The sequence below is a fragment of the Neoarius graeffei genome, chromosome 12, assembly GCF_027579695.1.
Source record: "Neoarius graeffei isolate fNeoGra1 chromosome 12, fNeoGra1.pri, whole genome shotgun sequence".
Lineage (NCBI taxonomy): Eukaryota > Metazoa > Chordata > Actinopteri > Siluriformes > Ariidae > Neoarius > Neoarius graeffei.
Window position 1 is genome coordinate 18337515 of NC_083580.1, and position 21071 is coordinate 18358585.

Consider the following 21071-nt stretch of genomic DNA (forward strand, 5'->3'; position numbering starts at 1 on the left):
AAGCTTGCTCCTCGCTACATTGGCCCCTTCAAGGTGGTGCGCAGGGTGAACCCTGTCTCCTACCGGCTCCAGTTGCCCCGGACTCTGAGGATCAACCCCACTTTCCATGTTTCCCTGTTACGGCCCGTACTGACGTCTACGTATGCCCCTGCCCCTAGGAACCCCCCACCCCCCCGCATCTTCCAGGGGCAGACTGTGTTCACTGTGAATCGCCTGCTTGACTCCCGCCGGGTCCGCGGCGGGTTGCAATATCTGGTGGACTGGGAGGGCTATGGTCCTGAGGAGCGCTGCTGGGTTCCTGCTCGGGATGTTCTTGATAAAGAACTATGTCGGGACTTCCATTCGGCCCATCCGGATCGCCCTGGGAACGTCAGGAGACGCTCCTAGAGGGGGGGGTCCTGTTAGGACTAGGACTGTTTTGGCCTCTAGAGGCCGCTGTTATTTCCTTTTCATGTCGTGTTTATTTTGGCCTCTAGAGGCCGCCACTGTTCCTGTGTTTTGTGTTTGTGTTAATTGCCTAATTATCTTCACCTGTGTCCTTAATTAGTTTGTCTATTTATACCCCTGAGTTCAGTCCTCTTGTCACGGAGTCTTTGTGCTGTTATGTTTATCTCCAGTTTCCTTTGTACTGTGTTTTTTGATCTTCTTAGCTTTTGAATTTTTGCACTTTGCTTTTCTTTTGGATTATACTCTTTGTTTTTTTTTTTTGTCTTTTGTTTTGCCCTGTATATAGTGTATATAGTTTAAATAAACCTTTTGATTCTTTTTCTACTTCCGCCTCACGCCTCTGCATTTGAGTCATCCCCCTGGTGGCCTAGTGGGGGTTTGCTGGATTATCACACCAACGAACCAGGTTTGAATCCCAGCAAAACCCTAACAGCTGGAATGGTTGGTGTCCACTTATTGTCGATTATTTAGTTAGGTGCCACTACTAAAAAAAAAAAAACAGGTTTCCTGACTGTTCACCTTCATCCTGTAATGAGGCATTAATCAACCTGATGGGAGTGGTCTTCTCCAGAATGACTCCGCCCCTATCCAGAGGATATGAAGGCCAATTGAATGGTTTGATGAGTATCAATATGATGTTAATCATCTGTTATGGTCTTTGCAGGCATTGGACAGGAGAATTTGGAGCAATGTGTGAAGCAAAGCTCGCCACCATTACCAAAAAACACCAACTGAAGGAACATTGTCTGGAATAATGGCATTCTAGGGACTTGGAGAATCTTTGGCAAGGTGCACTGAAGCAGTTCTGGTAGTTCATAGTGTTCCAACATCTTACTACAACACTGTTGATTTTTCCTATAATTTGTCACCATCCTACAAGCCTCAATGCCAGGCATTACCCGAATGCCCAACCAAGACGTTCGGGCAGAAATATTTTAGCGAGTTACGCCTGTTCAGGCACACTTATGGTCAGCTTCTTTAAGCACAAAAATGATTTTTGAGCGAATACATTACAAAAAACAAGACATATTAATAGCATCCTCGCCTCTCCTGTAATCACCGTTTTGTTTTTTTTCTTCCCGATTTGTAACAGCGACTCAGATTGGCTCGTGTGCGCATTTGTCACAGAACAAGACAAGCAAAGATGTCTGGCATCTGTTGTCCGAAGAAGACTACAGCTAAAAAAGCTCTACTACCAGATTACTTGGATAATCTTAGTCAGAAAGAAGCAAAGGATAGATATACATGGAAATTAGAGTTTATTAGTGGTTCTGATCCATACAAAATTCCTCAGAACGACTGGAGTGACGCTGAAGATTTGTGGTCTAGCATTAGCAACACAGTGGAATGTACTTTTTTTTCCCCGAAGACTCCCAACACAGAAGAACAGTTAAAAAAACAAATGTTTGTGTAAAGACTCCCCCCGACATCAGCTTTTGGGAACAGAATGTTGCAAAAGCCAAAGCATTTACTCTCAAAGGACTCTGACCTGAACTGTGGGCTGGATGGTATTCTCACCCCTCCATGTCTCATCAACCCCAAGGACATCTAGTTACACAGCTATCTGCACTGTATTATTTTACAGTGATGCTTATTATTGTTAAAACAATATCTGAAGTGTTATTTGTAAAATAACAAAATATCTTGCTCTAGACTTTCAAACAATGCTGTAAGATTTTATTTTAACCCAATAGTGGATGGAACAATAATTACAAATGCTAACAATCAGCATATTACAGTTGTAGCTATATAGTCAGATAGTAACTATAATCACCCTTGTAAGAAAACTAAAAAACCTTTATTCGTCACATGCACACTTCAAGCACAGTGAAACTCATCCTCTGCATTTAACCCATCTGAAGCAGTGAACACACGCACACACTCAGAGCAGTGGGCAGCCACACCAAAGCACCCAGGGAGCAGTCAGGGGTTCAGTACCTTGCTCAAGGGCACCTCAGCCCAAGGCCGCCCCACATCAACCTAACTGCATGACTTTGGATTGTGGGGGAAACCGGAGCACCCGGAGGAAACCCACACAGACACGGGGAGAACATGCAAACTCCACACAGAAAGGCCCTCACTGGCCGCTGGGTTCGAACCCGGAACCTTCTTGCTGTGAGGCGACTGTGCTAACCACTACACCACCGTGCCGCCCTAAGTACATTCAGTGAATGGAAAGACATGCTTTTGTGTCTCAAATAGTAAACCACACCCTCTACAGTAAATATATATCATTAACATAGTGAATTATCCCATAGATAAATATATCTTACCCCATTTATCATTGGCCCATCATGCATGTGACGATGAGGAGGACAGGTTGTTTAATTTCCTCCTAAATGCAATGGAAAACAATGATAAGACAGTACTGCAGTACAGACTCCTGTTTTATAATGTTTTTAGTTTTATAATTCATTTTTGCAATACTGGTAGTCATTGTTACAGGCAAAACAAAGTGTTTTGGGTCCTAAACTCTATAAAAAGACATATTACGTACTAGTACCATATGTAAGTCTTACATATATGATATTGATTTATGTTTCATGTTTTCAAGGTTTGTATTGTACTGTTGCAGAAATAAATGTTTTTAAAAAGAAATGTTTTTAAAAAAAACATGTACTTTTGTCTAAATAATTCAATTATACCCCTAGAAAATATATGTCAGTATTGCCTTGAACCGTGCACTTGAAAATGTGCTGAAATACCGCAAAACTTTAGGGCAAAAGTAAATTTAAGGGGGGCAAAAAATTAAGACCATAAGGTGTTAAAAGTTAACATTGAGGCCTATCTTATAAAATTCAAGCAATAAATTATACTGTAAAAATAACATGCATGTCTGTGGGGCTGTGATAAGAACGATCCAAACCATAAGGCAAAATTTTTTATATTTAAAGATAAGATAAAACTTTATTATCCGTAAAACAGAAATTTGATTTACATGATCTACCAGATGCCCCCAAGACATAGAAACAACACGCATCAAACATCAACAAACATTCATCATAAAAAATCATTTAAAAACTAGTTGAAAAAAACCTACAGTGGTGCTTGAAAGTTTGTGAACCCTTCAGAATTTTCTAGATTTCTGCATAAATATGACCTAAAACATCATCAGATTTGCACACAAGTCATAAAAGTAGATCAAGAGAACCCAGTTAAACAAATGAGACAAAAATATTATACTTGGTCATTTATTTATTGAGGAAAATGATCCAATATTGCATATCTGTGAGTGGCAAAAGTATGTGAACCTTTGCTTTCAGTATCTGGTGTGACCCCCTTGTGCAGCAATAACTGCAACTAAACGTTTCCGGTAACTGTTGATCAGTCCTGCACACCGGCTTGGAGGAATTTTAGCCCGTTCCTCCGTACAGAACAGCTTCAACTCTGGGATGTTGGTGGGTTTCCTCACATGAACTGCTCGCTTCAGGTCCTTCCACAACATTTTGATTAGATTAAGGTCAGGACTTTGACTTGGCCATTCCAAAACATTAACTTTATTCTTCTTTAACCATTCTTTGGTAGAACGACTTGTGTGGTTAGGGTCGTTGTCTTGCTGCATGACCCACCTTCTCTTGAGATTCAGTTCATGAACAGATGTCCTGACATTTTCCTTTAGAATTCGCTGGTATAATTCAGAATTCATTGTTTCATCAATGATAGCAAGCCGTCCTGGCCCAGATGCAGCAAAACAGGCCCAAACCATGATACTACCACCACCATGTTTCACAGATGGGATAAGGTTCTTATGTTGGAATACAGTGTTTTCCTTTCTCCAGAAATAACGCTCCTCATTTAAACCAAAAAGTTCTATTTTGGTCTCATCCAAAACATTTTTCCAATAGCCTTCTGGCTTGTCCACGTGATCTTTAGCAAACTGCAGACGAGCAGCAATGTTCTTTTTGGAGAGCAGTGGCTTTCTCCTTGCAACCCTGCACTGCACACCATTGTTGTTCAGTGTTCTCCTGATAGTGGACTCATGAACGTTAACATTAGTCAATGTGACAGAGGCCTTCAGTTGCTTAGAAGTTACCCTGGGGTCCTTTGTGACCTCACCGACTATTACATGCCTTGCTCTTGGAGTGATCTTTGTTGGTGGGCCACTTCTGGGGAGGGTAACAATGGTCTTGAATTTCCTCCATTTGTACACAATCTGTCTGACTGTGGATTGGTGGAGTCCAAACTCTTTAGAGATGGTTTTATAATCTTTTCCAGCCTGATGAGCATCAACAACGCTTTTTCTGAGGTCCTCAGAAATTTCCTTTGTTCGTGCCATGATACACTTCCACAAACATGTGTTGTGAAGATCAGACTTTGATAGATCCCTGTTCTTGAAATAAAACAGGGTGCCCACTCACACCTGATTGTCATCCCATTGATTGTAAACACCTGACTTGAATTTCACCTTCAAATTAACTGCTAATCCTAGAGGTTCACATACTTTTGCCACTCACAGATATGTAATATTGGATCATTTTCCTCAATAAATAAATGGCCAAGTATAATATGTTTGTCTCATTTGTTTAACTGGGTTCTCTTTATCTACTTTTAGGACTTGTGTGAAAATCTGTTGTTGTTTTAGGTCATATTTATGCAGAAATATAGAAAATTCTAAAGGGTTCACAAACTTTCAAGCACCACTGTAAATTGATTTTATTTCCAGGTTGTAAAAAGTTCAAAGGAGGGGAGAGTATGTGCACAATGCACTATATAAGGCTCAGTATAAAGCCTTTATGGTACAGTGTGCTGCAAAAGTATTCACCCCCCCCCCCCCTGTGTTTGTCCTGTTTTGTTGCATTACAAGCAGGAATTAAAATGGATTTTGGAGGGTAAGCACTGTTTGATTTACACAACACACCTACAACTTTAAAGGTGAAAATTGCTGTTTTATTGTGACACAAACAATAATTAAGATAGAAAAAAAAACAGAAATCTGGAGTGTGCATAGGTATTCAACCCCCAAAGTCAATACTTTGTATAGCCACCTTTTGCTGCAATTAGAGCTGCAAGTCTCTTGGGGTATGTCTGTATTAGCTTAGCACATCTAGCCACTGGGATTTTTGCCCATTCTTCAAGGCAAAACTGCTCCAACTCCTTCAAGTTAGATGGGTTGCATTGGTGTACAGCAATCTTCAAGTTATGCCACAGATTCTCAATTGGATTGAGGTCTGTGCTTTGATTAGGCCATTCCAAGACATTTAAATGTTTCCCTTTAAACCACCCCAGTGTAGCTTTAGCAGTATGTTTAGGGTCATTGTCCCACTGGAACATAAACCTTCATCCCAGTCTCAAACCTACAGCCGACTCAAACAGGTTTTCCTCCAGGATTGCCTAGCGCAATCCATCTTTCCTTCAGTCCTAACCATCTTTCCTGTCCCTGCAGATGAAAAATATCCCCCACAGCATGATGCTGCCACCACCATGCTTCACTGTAGGAATGGTGTTCTCAGGGTGTTGGGTTTGCACCACACATGGCATTTCCCATGATGGCCAAAAATTCAATTTTAGTCTCATCTGACCAGAGAATCATCTTCCATGTGTTTGGGGAGTCTGCCACATGCTGTTGGGCAAACTCCAAATGTGTTTTCTTAAGCAATGACTTTTCTTCTGGCCATTCTTCCATAAAGACCCACTCTGTGGAGTGTACAGCTTAAAGTGGTCCTATGGACAGATACTCCCATCTCCGCTGTGGATCTTTGTAGCTCCTTCAGTGCTATCTTTGGTGTCTTTGTCGCATCTCTGATTAATGCCCTCCTTGTCCAACCCACAACTTTGTCTCTGACCTGCTTGGAGGCTCCTTGGTTTTCATGTTGCTTGCTTAGTAGTGTAGCAGAGTCAGGGTCCTTCCAGAACAGGTTGATTTATACAGACATCATGTGACAGATCATGTGACACTTTGATTGCACACAGGTGGATCTTAATCAACTAACTAGTATGTGACTTATGAAGTGAATTGGTTGAACCAGCTCTTATTTAGGGGTTTCATACGAAAGGGGGTGAATACCTATACACACTCCAGATTTCTGTTTTTTTCATCTTAATTATTGTTTGTGCCACAATGAAACAAGAATTTGCACCTTTAAAGTTGTAGGCATGTTGTGTAAATCAAATGGTGCCAACCCTCCAAAAATCCATTTTAATTCCAGCTTGTAATGCAACAAAACAGGACAAACACCAAGGGGGATGAATACTTTTGCAAGACACACACACAATATATATATATAAATAAAAAAACACCTCCATTGCAAAACTAATATTGTATCAGTAGCAAGTATGAATACTTGAACAGCAAACTCAAACGGAATCAAAATGAAGCTTAAGCCATTTTTATAGTTATTATATCAATTATAACATAATCCTGAATGTGCAAGCTTAAATCTTGGTGTAAAAAAAGCAAGAAGTTGACAGGAGTATATAGACAGTATGAAAACATCATTTGTACAAAGAAGTACTCGTAATTGGGTTCAATAGTGAACATTTTGGATAGAAAGGATATGAAGATCTGTGATATTTTATACAAAATATAGAAACTTTTTTCCCTGTTTAAGTAATGAAAAGCAAGTTCATAAAAAGCTTTAGCAATAGTTACAAATAAATCATTGTAACCCCAAACCTCAATATAAAAATCCAGCATGGTAAGACTTAAGCTGTTTTTTATATACACACACACACACACACACGTGTCAGTCCACCAGACTTTCATACCAGATGCTCAGATTATGGATTTTGAGTTCTACCTGCTGCATTAAACTACCAAGCCTCCGTATGCAGGAAATACAAACCAAAGTGAAATTGGACCAAGGGAAGTTGCTGTAAATCTGACATTAAATCATGTGCACACCATCCATCCATCCATTATCTGTAGCCACTTATCCTGTGCAGGGTCATGGGCAAGCTGGAGCCTATCCCAGCTGACTATGGGCGAGAGGCAGGGTACACCCTGGACAAATCACCAGGTCATCGCAGGGCTGACACAGACACAACCAACCATTTCACACCTACAGCCAATTTAGAGCCACCAATTAACCTAATCTGCATGTCTTTGGACTGTGGGGGAAACCGGAGCAAACCCACACAGACACAGGGAGAACATGCAAACTCCACACAGAAATGACCCCGTCAGCCAGTGAGCTTGAACCCAGAACCTTCTTACTCTGAGGAGACAGTGCTAACCACTACACCATTGTGCCGCCTGCACGCAACCCAAAATGGTCCATTTTCCAGGCACTGACTACAGATAACTTACAGAACCTTGTGAATCCATCAGGAAACAATCTCGACTGTAAAAACACGCGGTAAACTATTAGCGCCTTGCATGATCAACGCATTTTCACGACAAAATGTCATTCGCCGATTTTTATGACATAAGGACGATCTATACTTGATCAGTCATGGATGATGTTAAAAGTGGTAAATGTATCCCGTAAGGGCGCTACTGAGGTGATTATTCGTTGATAGTTACTGGATCAGGCAGCAAAAATGGCCCCAAATATTGCGTGCTTTTCAACGCTGTTTCTACGCATTCTGTAAACAGAGCATCTGGTACAAAAATCCCATGGCATGACACACACACACACACAGGTATATGCAGAAAAGCTTAAACCTCCACAGTGGCTGTTCCATGTATTTTGGAAACCTGCATGTTATGGGAGATTCAATGAACAAGTGTGTGTGTGGTGCATGTTCACATCTTGCCCCGTCGCTTAGCTCTAGTTTTCCGTGTGGGCTGGACCAGTCTTGTTTTGCTCCTCAACACCATTTTGTGACTTGCTCGTGGATTCTCCTTTGCTCCTCCTCTTCTGACCTGCTCTCTGCCTCTACGTCCTCTTCTTTTATTACCTTTTTTCCCTTTGTGCTCTTTCTGTTGTCGTCTTCTACCACTTTTTCCTCCCGCTGTTCTTCCTCTTCCTTTCTCTTCCTTCGCCAGTGCCTTCTTTCTCATTCTCTTAGAGGTGTATTTGGGGGCTGTCTTGTTTCTGGATCTTCGAAGAACCATTGAAAAAACAGGCTTGTTTTGGTTCTTTTTATCTCCCTCTTCATCCATCTTATCCTCCTGTCCTTGTTCATTCTCAACTGCAGGAGTTACTTCCTGTTTCTCAGCTGGAGGAGTTACTTCTTGTGTTGCTTCAGCCACTGGAGAATCCTCTTTTCGCTGCACATGAGCTATAGAATCTACTTCCATTTCCTGGTTATTCTCAGCTACAGGAACTGCTTCCTGTTGCTTTGCAGCTGGCTCCTCTGGAGTGTCCACAGTCTGAGTGTCATCCTGCAGGAGACAGTATGTATTAGAGTCGTCTAAACTACAGATTTTATTCCAACAGTTAGAAGAAACAAAATATTTTCAACTATAAATCTTAAAGATTTCATTATTCTTCATTGTTCCAAGTCTAATTCAGTTCATACTGTATGTATAAGGGACAACAATTTATATTGTGTATTAGGTTCCTATATGTAGGTCTATTATTGACAATAGTAACACAAAAATAAATCAAAATCAAATCAAATCAATAGGGAAATGTCAAAAACCAAGTTGAAAGACTTCATTAACTCAAAAAACCCCAACATGACCAAAACAACTGATGTCCTCAACAAATGTCAAAAGAACAAAATATGGTTCTCAGTGCATAAAGCAAAATCATGCATAAATTCCCAGTTAAGTCCATTTTGGTTCCAATTTGTAATGCTATAAAATGTGGAGGGGGATAAATACTTATTCATACATACAACCCCGATTCCAAAAAAGTTGGGACAAAGTTCAAATTGTAAATAAAAATGGAATGCAATAATTTACAAATCTCAAAAACTGATATTGTATTCACAATAGAACATAGACAACATATCAAATGTCGAAAGTGAGACATTTTGAAATTTCATGCCAAATATTGGCTCAGTTGAAATTTCATGACAGCAACACATCTCAAAAAAGTTGGGACAGGGGCAATAAGAGGCTGGAAAAGTTAAAGGTACAAAAAAGGAACAGCTAGAGGACCAAATTGCAACTCATTAGGTCAATTGGCAATAGGTCATTAACATGACTGGGTATAAAAAGAGCATCTTGGAGTGGCAGCGGCTCTCAGAAGTAAAGATGAGAAGAGGACCACCAATCCCCCTAATTCTGCGCTAACAAATAGTGGAGCAATATCAGAAAGGAGTTCGACAGTGTAAAATTGCAAAGAGTTTGAACATATCATCATCTACAGTGCATAATATCATCAAAAGATTCAGAGAATCTGGAAGAATCTCTGTGCGTAAGGGTCAAGGCCGGAAAACCATACTGGGTGCCCGTGATCTTCGGGCCCTTAGACGGCACTGCATCACATACAGGCATGCTTCTGTATTGGAAATCACAAAATGGGCTCAGGAATATTTCCAGAGAACATTATCTGTGAACACAATTCACCGTGCCATCCGCCGTTGCCAGCTAAAACTCTATAGTTCAAAGAAGCCGTATCTAAACATGATCCAGAAGCGCAGACGTCTTCTCTGGGCCAAGGCTCATTTAAAATGGACTGTAGCAAAGTGGAAAACTGTTCTGTGGTCAGACGAATCAAAATTTGAAGTTCTTTATGGAAATCAGGGACGCCGTGTCATTCGGACTAAAGAGGAGAAGGACGACCCAAGTTGTTATCAGCGCTCAGTTCAGAAGCCTGCATCTCTGATGGTATGGGGTTGCATTAGTGCGTGTGGCATGGGCAGCTTACACATCTGGAAAGACACCATCAATGCTGAAAGGTATATCCAGGTTCTAGAGCAACATATGCTCCCATCCAGACGACGGCTCTTTCAGGGAAGACCTTGCATTTTCCAACATGACAATGCCAAACCACATACTGCATCAATTACAGCATCATGGCTGCGTAGAAGAAGGGTCCGGGTACTGAACTGGCCAGCCTGCAGTCCAGATCTTTCACCCATAGAAAACATTTGGTGCATCATAAAACGGAAGATATGACAAAAAAGACCTAAGACAGTTGAGCAACTAGAATCCTACATTAAACGAGAATGGGTTAACATTCCTATCCCTAAACTTGAGCAACTTGTCTCCTCAGTCCCCAGACGTTTACAGACTGTTGTAAAGAGAAAAGGGGATGTCTCACAGTGGTAAACATGGCCTTGTCCCAACTTTTTTGAGATGTGTTGTCATGAAATTTAAAATCATCTAATTTTTCTCTTTAAATGATACATTTTCTCAGTTTAAACATTTGATATGTCATCTATGTTCTATTCTGAATAAAATATGGAATTTTGAAACTTCCATATCATTGCATTCCATTTTTATTTACAATTTGTACTTTATCCCAACTTTTTTGGAATCGGGGTTGTACGATTTCAAATACTTTTTATATTTTGATGTAGAGCAGAGACAGAATGAGAAGGGAGAGGAGAGGGAAGCTAAACAATAATAAAGTAAGCCAACAAGGAGAGAGAAGAATCCTGCTAACCCTAAAAGTTTGGTTGCTGGCTAATATCTGAACTATGTATAAAAAGGAGGCAACTTGAATTCAAGTACCTGGGGTCAGCTGTGCAGGAAAATGAGGGCTGCGATAGTGAGGTGAGAAAGAGAGTGTGCAGGCAGGGTGGAGCAGTTGGAGAAGGATTTCGGGAGTCATTTGTGATAGGAAAGTCCCAGCGAAAGTGAAAGGTAAGATGTATAAGACAGTAGTGAGACCAGCTGTGATGTATGGATTGGAGACAGTACCCTTAACAAAGAGACAGGAGGCAAAGTTGGAGGTGACGGAGTTGAGGATGTTAAGGTTTGCGATGGGAGGTTGGACAGGATCAGGAATGAGCACATCAGAGGGGCAGAACATGTGGAGAGCTTGGGAATTAAGCTAAGAGAGATGAGACTGAGATGGTATGGGCCCATCCTGAGAAGAGATGCAGAGCATGTGGGAAAGAGAATGTTGAGGATGGAGCTGCCAGGCACATGAAAACGAGGAAGGCCAAAGACGAGATACATGGATGTGGTGAGAGAGGACATGAAAGTGGCAGGTGTGGTAGAGAAGGATGAGGAAGACAGGGAGCAATGGAGACGAAAGATCCGCTGTGGCGACCCCTAATCAGGAGCAGCCAAAAGAAGTAGTAGTAGTAGTAGTATAAAAAGGAGCCAGATTTGACATAAATGGGCCCCTAACCACCAGCACCGCTCCCAGAATCACCTAAATCAAAACTCCTCCATTTCCCCACCATCAGAGGTGGACAGTAACGAAGTACATTTACTTGAGTACTGTACTTAAGTACACTTTGAGTATTTGTACTTTGAATTTTTTTTTACTTATGACTAACTTCACTACATTTGAAAAGACAAAGATCATACTTTTCATTCCACTACATTTCTATCAAGGCCCTCTTTACTCGTTACTATGAAACAGCCTTGAAAGTGGATGTTTTGTTCTATTCTTTTCTAAAACGTGATTGGGGGTTTTTCGCAGGTGACGCTGAGACACCAGATCAGTAATCATTAGGGTCACGTCACGTCCATAGACTATAAAATCAAGTTCAGTGATTTCTCAGCAGCATTATTTGAACACGATCAGTTGATGGCCAAATGGAAGGAGGGGGTTCTTCTGGGGAATGCACACACCCATGGCCCATGAACACGGACACAGGGAGAACATGCAAACTCCACACAGAAAGGCCCTCGCTGGCCACGGGGCTCGAACCCGGACCTTCTTGCTGTGAGGCGACAGCGCTAACCACTACACCATCGTGCTGCCCAGATAATTATATGAATGTGAATATAATTTCATTTGTTGTCATAGCTGGAGGTGTGTGTGTGTGTCACCAGTTCTTCCAGTACCAGTGTCTCAAGGCCATTAGCAGGAACAAACTCTTTCTCTTCTGCTGTCTCCACCCTGTGATCACACATTCAAGCGATTCAGATCTTTGTTACCATCTTCTCCAGATCTCTAACTGTGATACATGCACAAGCTTTTGTCTTTCTAATCATCCTCTTTGTGTATTTGGTGTCAAAATACACTTCAGTTCTCTTCCAGGCAGGTACACTGGGGCTTTGGTTGGTATAAACTTCTTAATTAGTGCCGAGTTGAAATGGGCCTTTTCAGCCAGACTTACAGTACTGTGCAAAAGTCTTAGGCGCATGTAAAGAAATGCTGTAGACCAAAATTGGTTTTAAAAAAAAATTATCAAATGAAATGTTAACATTTAAAAAAAAAAAAAAAAATACTATAAATGGCAGTAAGCCATAATAAATGAAACAAAGTCAATATTTGGCATGAGACGACCCTTTACTTTAAAAAAAAAAAGTAGTCTCAGGTACAATGAGTGCAGTTTTATAAGGAAATGAGCTGTAGGTTTTACTGAGCATCTTACAGAACCAGCCACAGCTCTTCTGGACACTGACTGTCACACTCGCTTCTTAATTTTGCACCAAAACCCAGTAGCCTTCATTATGTTTTTTTTTTTTTTTAATCTGAAAAGTGGTCTTTTATGTAATATGCTGCTCAGATACAAACTTTTTTTTTTCTGCAACACTTAATTACCTCGCCCGTTACGGAGTAAGCGGGGCAAGGTATTGTAATCAGTGCAGTTTGTTTGTCTGTCTATTAACAATCTAGCGTCTAGACGGTTGCACCGATTCGCTTCAGATTTTCAGGGTAGGTGGGCAATGGTCCGTAGATTACCTGATTAAATTTTGAGGGGTAATCGGGTCACCGGAAAGGTTAATTTTATTTAATTATTTATGATAACTTTCTTCAAATTCATCATTTTGACTTCAAACCAAAACCAAAATGTGCATCTTTCAATTCTGCTTCCAACCATATGCTGCATGATGGGGTAGCTTGGACAGTATCCATAGCGGTTGGGGGTTAAAAGTTGGGGGGGGGGGGGGTCAAGTTAATCAATCAAAACGACATTTTCCATTATAACTCAAACCGTTGCCGATAAACAGATGTTTACTATTATGAGCATTTTGGAACTCCCATATGGCCTTTCATTTGGCACCATGATCTTTGACCTTGAAAGGTCAAACTCAAGGTCACAGGTTTTTAGAGGGCTATAACTTGAAAACAGTTGATGGTAGACAGATATTTACCATTATCAACTTATAGGAAGTGCCATATGGGCTTTTATATGGCACCATGATCTTTGACCTTGAGTGACCTTGAAAGGTCAAACTCAAGGTCATGGGTTTTCAAAGGGCTATAAGAAGTCCCACATAGGCTTTCAGTTGCCGCCATGACCTTTGACCTTGAATGACTTTGAAATGTCAAACTCAAGGTCATGGATTTTCATAAGACTATAACCTGGCAGCTGATGACTGAGAAATATTACCATTATCAACATATAGGTAGGAAATAAGTGCTGCCGGGCGAGGTTTGTTTTGCCTGGCAACACTTGTTTTGTACTGACTCGATAATGTAGAAGTCATAAAATAGAAATCTATAGTAAAGTTTATATGAAAAAAAATACAGGGTGTCTAAGACTTTTGCACAGTACCGCATTTCATTTAATTTGGCGTAACCCTTAATCTTCCCCTTGTTGGTGAATAAAGGGAATTTGGCCTCTGTCTCACCTCATATTTATACCCCAGTGAAACAGAAAGCCATGGACGACCGAATAAGAGTTCCTAAACACTCAAATACGAAGGAATTCACATTTTGTTCATAAGAATTTCTAGGCGTGCCAATAATTGTGACACGATACTTTTTTTTTTTACATTTACTTCAACTATATTTTCAGTCTGAAAATTAACCAGACATAATGAGTGTTAAAGACCTGTTGATTTTTCTGACTCGTGTCTTCCACCTGTGCTGCTCATTGTTCTGAGTGAACGTGGAGATGTGTGTGTCCATCACTACAGAAAAAGAAAGAGAGCATTTAAAATCCTCATAAAATAGCTGTGGCTTCATTCTGTATATTGAAGTATTTTCTTTTGAAACAGGAAGTCCCACCCTGTTCAGAACAAATCAATTCCAAGCATTATTTCCTCAACTAGTGCCAAAATGTCAGTCATCGATGAATCATTTGCTGTTAAATACCTGTTACTGTAGAGCAATATCCACCCACAGGGGTGAGACAGACATTTACATTCTGGAGCACATTTATTTGGACGAACACACGATTGTATAGATTGAGTCATCAAAAAATGGAATGAATAGAAACTGATAACTATTAATTCAAATGAGAATATCTCCAAAACTTTTTTTCCCATATTTTGTCTAAATATACTATTGCATTCGTGTCAATAACATCTCATCTCATTTCGTTATCTCTAGCCGCTTTATCCTGTTCTACAGGGTCGCAGGCAAGCTGGAGCCTATCCCAGCTGACTACGGACGAAAGGCGGGGTACACCCTGGACAAGTTGCTAGGTCATCACAGGGCTGACACATAGACACAGACAACCATTCACACCTACGGTCAATTTAGAGTCACCAGTTAACCTAACCTGCATGTCTTTGGACTGTGGGGGAAACCGGAGCACCCGGAGGAAACCCACGCGGACACGGGGAGAACATGCAAACTCCGCACAGAAATGCCCTCGCCGGCCACGGGGCTCGAACCCGGACCTTCTTGCTGTGAGGCGACAGCGCTAACCACTATACCACCGTGCCGCCCCGTCAATAACATTAAAGTGCATATTCTGGACCAATTTCGTGTTTTTTTTATATGAAAGTATGTCCCTTTGCACACTCATCCAGAAGGGTAATTTTGCACAAGGCCATCTGTCTACAGCAGAAAAAAATAAAATAAAACGCGTCTGGAAAAAATCCCAAGGGAGTCTGGAGCCAGATTCGTGACGTTATCTGCGGAAGCGCCAGCAGGCTGTGAGAGCTTTGCACAGTTTCAATGCACAGCCTGTGTAGACCAAGCGCTCCCATTTCTCCCTCATTGTCCGGTCTTTTGGAAAACGATGAGTACTAATCCCATCAAGATTGGTGTTGCTACACCCTCCTACCATACATCTGTTAACCATTTTAATAATTACGCGATAACGTTGAAGAAATTTGCAGAAAACCACCAGGTGGTTTTCTCATAAACAAACCAGCGCTGATGTAGGATTCAGAGGGAGGCGTCCTGCACGTGACGTCACGAAAATCAATGTTTGCCGGGAAATCCAAATGCCAAGTTTTTTCAGAGGCGGACCAATTCGCCTCAAATGGCTTGATTTCAACTGAACTTTTCTGGTATTGCGCAAGGTAAAAAAAATTGCAGAGAATGCAGAATGTTACAGATCTTTGACCAAAGTTTAATATAAAATAGGAGAATTACATTGATCTTGCTCCTGAATTTACCCATGATATGCACTTTAAAAGACCAAAAAATAAAAATTAAAAAAAGATCTGAAACACTAATTTTGATTTCAGGAGCATTGTATAGATTGACAAACTTGTACACCATTGATTTCAGTCGTTTTGCATACCTTCAGTTACCGTATGATGATTGTTGACAAAAGTGATTTCCTCCTGTGGGAAAACAAATCACAATAATAGTTGTCTGTTGTTTATTTCAATAACTAATATCTTACTGGTTCACATCTACCCGAATGGCGAACACAATCAACAGAGAATTGAAATACGCAAATAAAAAAAATACATGTATTCATAACGACAATTCCGTTCATCTCTAGAAGTCAGTTTATTAACCTTTACATTCCAGTACTTATTAACATCTAGTCTATAAACAAATTTTGAAAATGTTTTCATTAAGCTCACCTTCATCCTTAGTTTGTGGTGCAAATGTTAGTGTAATTCAGTAGAACTGTAAATCAGGAGTTCTTAAACATTTCGCAGACTGGGACCCCTCCCAAAAAAACGCAGATTTATTTTAACTATTTAAACATTAGGCTCATTGAAATTCATTCCATTCAAATGACCAGTCAAATCAGGCTAAAAACAAAATATTTAATCATAAACATTACATTTAGCAGACGCTCTTATCCAGAGTGACCTACGACATACCCAGAGCAGCCTGGGGAGCAGTTGGGGGTTAGGTGCCTTGCTCAAGGGCACTTCAGCCATTCCTGCTGGTCCAGGGAATCGAACTGGTGACCTTTTAGTCCCAAAGCTGCTTCTCTAACCATTAAGCCATGACTTCCATGCATAAGAATGTTAATAACGCTGATAAAAATAGGTTGTGATTTCCAGCATTTTAACAATAAAAAACCTGAATGATCTGCGCAGGTCATTGGAATTCTCCGATATTAACCAAAACCAAGCCCCGCCCCTTATCCCAATCTTGTTTTGGAAATCAAAAATTTAAGCTAAAATGCTCAAAATGTCTGTTTAATTTTTTTTTTGGCTGAAAAAAGAAAAAAAAAAGGATGAAGATTAAACAGGCCTATAATGAAGTGACAATTTGAACAATTTAAGCACTTCTGATGTTGGAAATGCTCATTTCCTTGTCATTTTTATGCAGGGTGATTAAGGGCCTGGTCCCACAACACTGATAACTATAACTATACAGTTGTGGTCAGAAGTTTACATACAGTGACATGAATGCCATCTTGGATATGAATGTCATGGCAATATTGGGCTTTCAATGATTTCTCTGAACTGTTCGTTGTCTGTGGCGAAATGATTGTACAACATATTTCTTTAATAGAAAAAAAAACATGAATTTGTTGCATTAGTTTTAATTTTGGGTTTTCTGAAATCAATACAGGGTCGAAAATGTACACAGATTATTAATTCAGAGGTGCTGAAACTTCCAAAATATCTCTTATCTTGCCAAGGCCGAGGTTTCTTAACTTCCTGTTAGTGATCATGATTGACTACAGCTGGTAGCTTCTCTGTGCCTTCATAAAAAGGGTTTGTTTACAGCACTCATTGGATTGACCAACACACAGTAAAATGGGAAAGTCCAAGGAGCTCAGTGCAGATCTGTGAAAGAGGATCGCAGATGTACACAACTCAGGAATGTCTCTTGGAGTAATTTCTAAACAACTGCAAATTCCAAGATCAGTTCAAACAATTGTATGCAAGTTATTGTGAGGTGTAATCACTTTGCCAAGCCACTATTGTCATGGTCCTACCTGTGGGCTTCTCTCTTCAGGTAACATCTCCACTCAGCATTACCGGCCACGCCCGCTCTCACTTCCTCTTATTAACTTTCAGTGACTGTCATTGGCTGTTGCCGATCACCTGCTTCCCCCCTGTGTGTATTTAAGCTGCAGTTCTCCCAAGCCTCAGTGTCAGATCGTCTGCAACTTCCAGCGTGATTACCTGCTCTGTGTTCCTACTACTCTGACTCCTGACGATATTCTGTTCCATCTGACTCTGTCTGCTCTCCAGCCCCGGTAACCTGATCTGCCTTCTGTCCTGTCGACTCTGCCTCTTGCCTGCCTCTCCTGTACCTTCGCCTGATCTCCAGCTTGCCCAGCCCTGCTGCTCGCCTGCCTCTCCATCAGCCCGGTGTGAGCAGCCCTGCCTGGAGCCCTACTCTTCAGCCCCAGTAACCTGACCCTGCATTTCTGTCCCCTATCTTGCTATCTGATCTGTGACTCTGTGTTCCAGCCTGCTCACTAACTCCAGCCTGCTGAGGGACTACTGCCTGAAACCCAAGTGCTGTCAGCCTACAGCCACACCTCTCTGACTACGCCTGATCCTGTCTGATCTCAGAAGCTAAGCAGGGTCGGGCCTGGTCAGTACTTGGATGGGAGACCTCAGATGTCACCACCACGCTCCCACCAGCCATCCCTGCCTCTCAGTCCTCCTGCCACTGAACCTCTCACACACACATTCTCCCAACTCCCTTTTCCCCTGTTATTATTAAACTGTGGTTTGAATGCATTTGATCTCCTCTCCTGTCTGGTCCTTGACAACTTTGCTTCAAGAAAACCCAAACCGTCACCCTCAGCTGAAAAGGAAATTGGTTTGGATGGACAGGAACAACCCAGGAACCACCATGGCACAGCCCTGCCATGAACTGGAAGCTGATGGATCACTGTCTACAGTTCAGTGAATTTTATATCACCATGGACTAAGCAGCTACTATCCAAGAAATAACCTCCTGCTCCAAAATCAACACCTTCAAGCTTAACTAAAGTTTGCAACTGACCACACAGACAAAGAAAAACCCTTCTGGAGGATAGCTGTATGGTCACATGAGACAAAGATTGAGTTGTTTGGCCACAATGACCACCATGTACAGAGGGACACTGTACCAGCTGGTGCTGGTGGTGGTGGTAGGATCATCATGCTCTGGGGCTGTTTTGCTGCCAGTGGAACTGGTTCATTGCACAAAGTGGATGGAATAATGAAGGAAGACTACCTCAGAATTTTTCAGCAAACCACTGGAAACTTGAACATGATTGGGAGTCACAATAGGACAATGAGCCCAAACCCGCATCAGAGTTGGTTGTGGAGGATAAAGCAGGCTAACATTAAGCTTAAAACAAGCCCTGACTTCAACCCTATTGAATATATATGGACCGTGCTTATAAGTCGAGTCCATGCCAAGAAAAAAACAAACAAACATTTAATTGAACTCTACCAATTCTACCATGAAGAGTCATGAAATATACAACCAGAATTCTGCCAGAAGCTTATTCATGGTAAACAAAAAAAATGTTAGGCCAAGGTGAATCTTGCGAAGAGACATTTTACCCAAATATTAGGTGTGCTGTATGTAAATGTTTGACCCCAGATGTATACTTTTGCCCCGTGTTGATTTCAGAAAACCCAAAGAAAATTATGCACCAAATTCTAGTTTGTTTGGTTTTTTAAAGATGTATGCTGTACAATCATTCTGCCACAGGAAAAGAACAGTTCAGAGAAATCACTGAAAGCCCAAATATTGCCATGACACTCGTATCAAAGATGACATTCATGTCACTACGTATATGTAAATTTCTGACCACAACTGTACCTATGCCTGAATTTAGTTCCAGTCTGGAGCAGTCACACTATAACTATAATCCCGACTATAATATCGGTTGGTCCTGCCACTCAGGTAAATAAATGCATGCAACTTGGGAATAGTCCTGGAAGTTTTTTCCAAGTAGTAGCACATTATCCCAGGTCATACTGTACAGCTTGGACTTCAAAACAGCCCATGTACATACTCTGGTGGTTGACAAAATATGCATAGGTCATGGACTACGGAAATATAATAAAAAGGATACAAATAAGGAGTGGTTATGGATTTTAATACGGCTGCATCACGGATGCTAATAATTTACGGATTGGTCACAGACGTTTCAGTATATTACAGATTGGTTACAGATTTCATACAGATGATGCGTCACGGATAAAAAAAAAAAAAATTAAGAAGTCAAAAACAATTAAATGTTTGGACTGCCAAAGTTCATAATTAAAATATCTTACCTGCATTTACATGTTTGCTTTATTAATTTACTATTGATATTTCACGGAAAATCACATATCTATGAATAAAACATCCGTGCTTTGTATTATACTTTTTTATTTTCCGTGAATCCGTATTCCGTGACCTCATGATGCAGCAAGGATGTACAAAGATGCCCAGGGAAAATAGCATGTGCTCAGACAACGTCACATGTAAATAATTACCTGATTGGTCAGATGTTTTATCGGACCAGGTCCAGGCCTGGAAAAATCACTCCAGAAGCAATTTCACCGATACGAATAAACCCAAGCCCTGTGATGACCTGGCGACTTGTCCAGGGTGTACCCCGCCTTTCGCCCATAGTCAGCTGGGATAGGCTCCAGCTTGCCTGTAAATGTGTAGAACAGGATAAAGTGGCTAGAGATGATGAGATGAGACGAATAAACCCAGGCCTGGGCTATAGGTATCGTTATCGGTCTGGTGTGAGCACCAACCACATAAACTGCAGGGAACCGACTTATTCATAGTCCATCATTGTAGTTGTAGTTATAGTTATCGGTATTGTGGGACCGGACCTTAAGATTGTTTATCAGGACACTTGAAAATGGAAAGTAATGAGCAGGGAAAAATCTATATCGTACAAGGCGATCAATGATCTAAAACAATAGAATGAACATACAGTGATGTTAAGAATGATGTCCTTTGATTTCTCCAACTTGTCCTCTGCCATACCGCCGTTCTGCCTATTATCCTCATCATAGCCACCTTTAAGAATATACACTTCATTACAAAGCATAGAAGTAACTATTAGCAATTAATAAATAACCCACAAATGTAATCAAATCATAAAACAATTCCGGTTGTATCACAAATCCGTTAGTCTGGCAGGAAAATTGACGCCAAGGTTTGTTGCTTCTTTCAGTTCTTTAAATGTGCAAGGTATCAATTATGCAATCATCTCATGTGTGGAAAAAGTGCTTGCCCTGCCAGGTAATGCAACCAAATTAAAGGGATAATTTTAGATAGGTTGTAAAGTCAGCCACACCATGCTACAAAGAAAGGAAGTTCCTGAAAACCTCTGCTAAAAGCTGTTGAAGTCGATCAGTGTGAAAAAAAAAAGTGTGCAAAGCCATTTCTAAGGCTCTGGGGCTTTACCAAACTACAATCAGGACCATATTGTCCAAATGGAGAAAGTTTGGAGGATCTTCCCAAGAGTGGTCAACCTGCTAAGTTCTTTCATACAGCAAGGTATAAAAGTATCCAGGAAGTCACAAAGAACCCTAGAGCAACATCCAGTCCAGTAAGATCAACTGTGAGCTACTGCTCACTTATGTATCCCCCCGCTCTCGCTTG

At 41.0% G+C, this 21071-nt stretch overlaps 1 protein-coding gene across 4 annotated transcripts in view; it reads right to left on the bottom strand.

Moving 5' to 3' along the window:
- Window positions 1–6560: 6560 nt before the first annotated feature.
- LOC132895242 (soluble lamin-associated protein of 75 kDa-like) overlaps window positions 6561–21071 on the bottom strand; it is a 57957-nt gene continuing 43446 nt past the window's right edge. For all 4 annotated transcript variants that reach the window (XM_060935601.1, XM_060935600.1, XM_060935604.1 and 1 more), the window contains 5 exons: window positions 20398–20483; window positions 15835–15877; window positions 14188–14266; window positions 12248–12302; window positions 6561–8713 (listed from right to left, as the gene is read on the bottom strand). In XM_060935601.1, coding sequence (XP_060791584.1) covers window positions 8132–8713; window positions 12248–12302; window positions 14188–14266; window positions 15835–15877; window positions 20398–20483 — 845 coding nt within the window. In that variant the 3' untranslated portion in view covers window positions 6561–8131. The remainder of the gene's footprint in view (window positions 8714–12247; window positions 12303–14187; window positions 14267–15834; window positions 15878–20397; window positions 20484–21071) is intronic.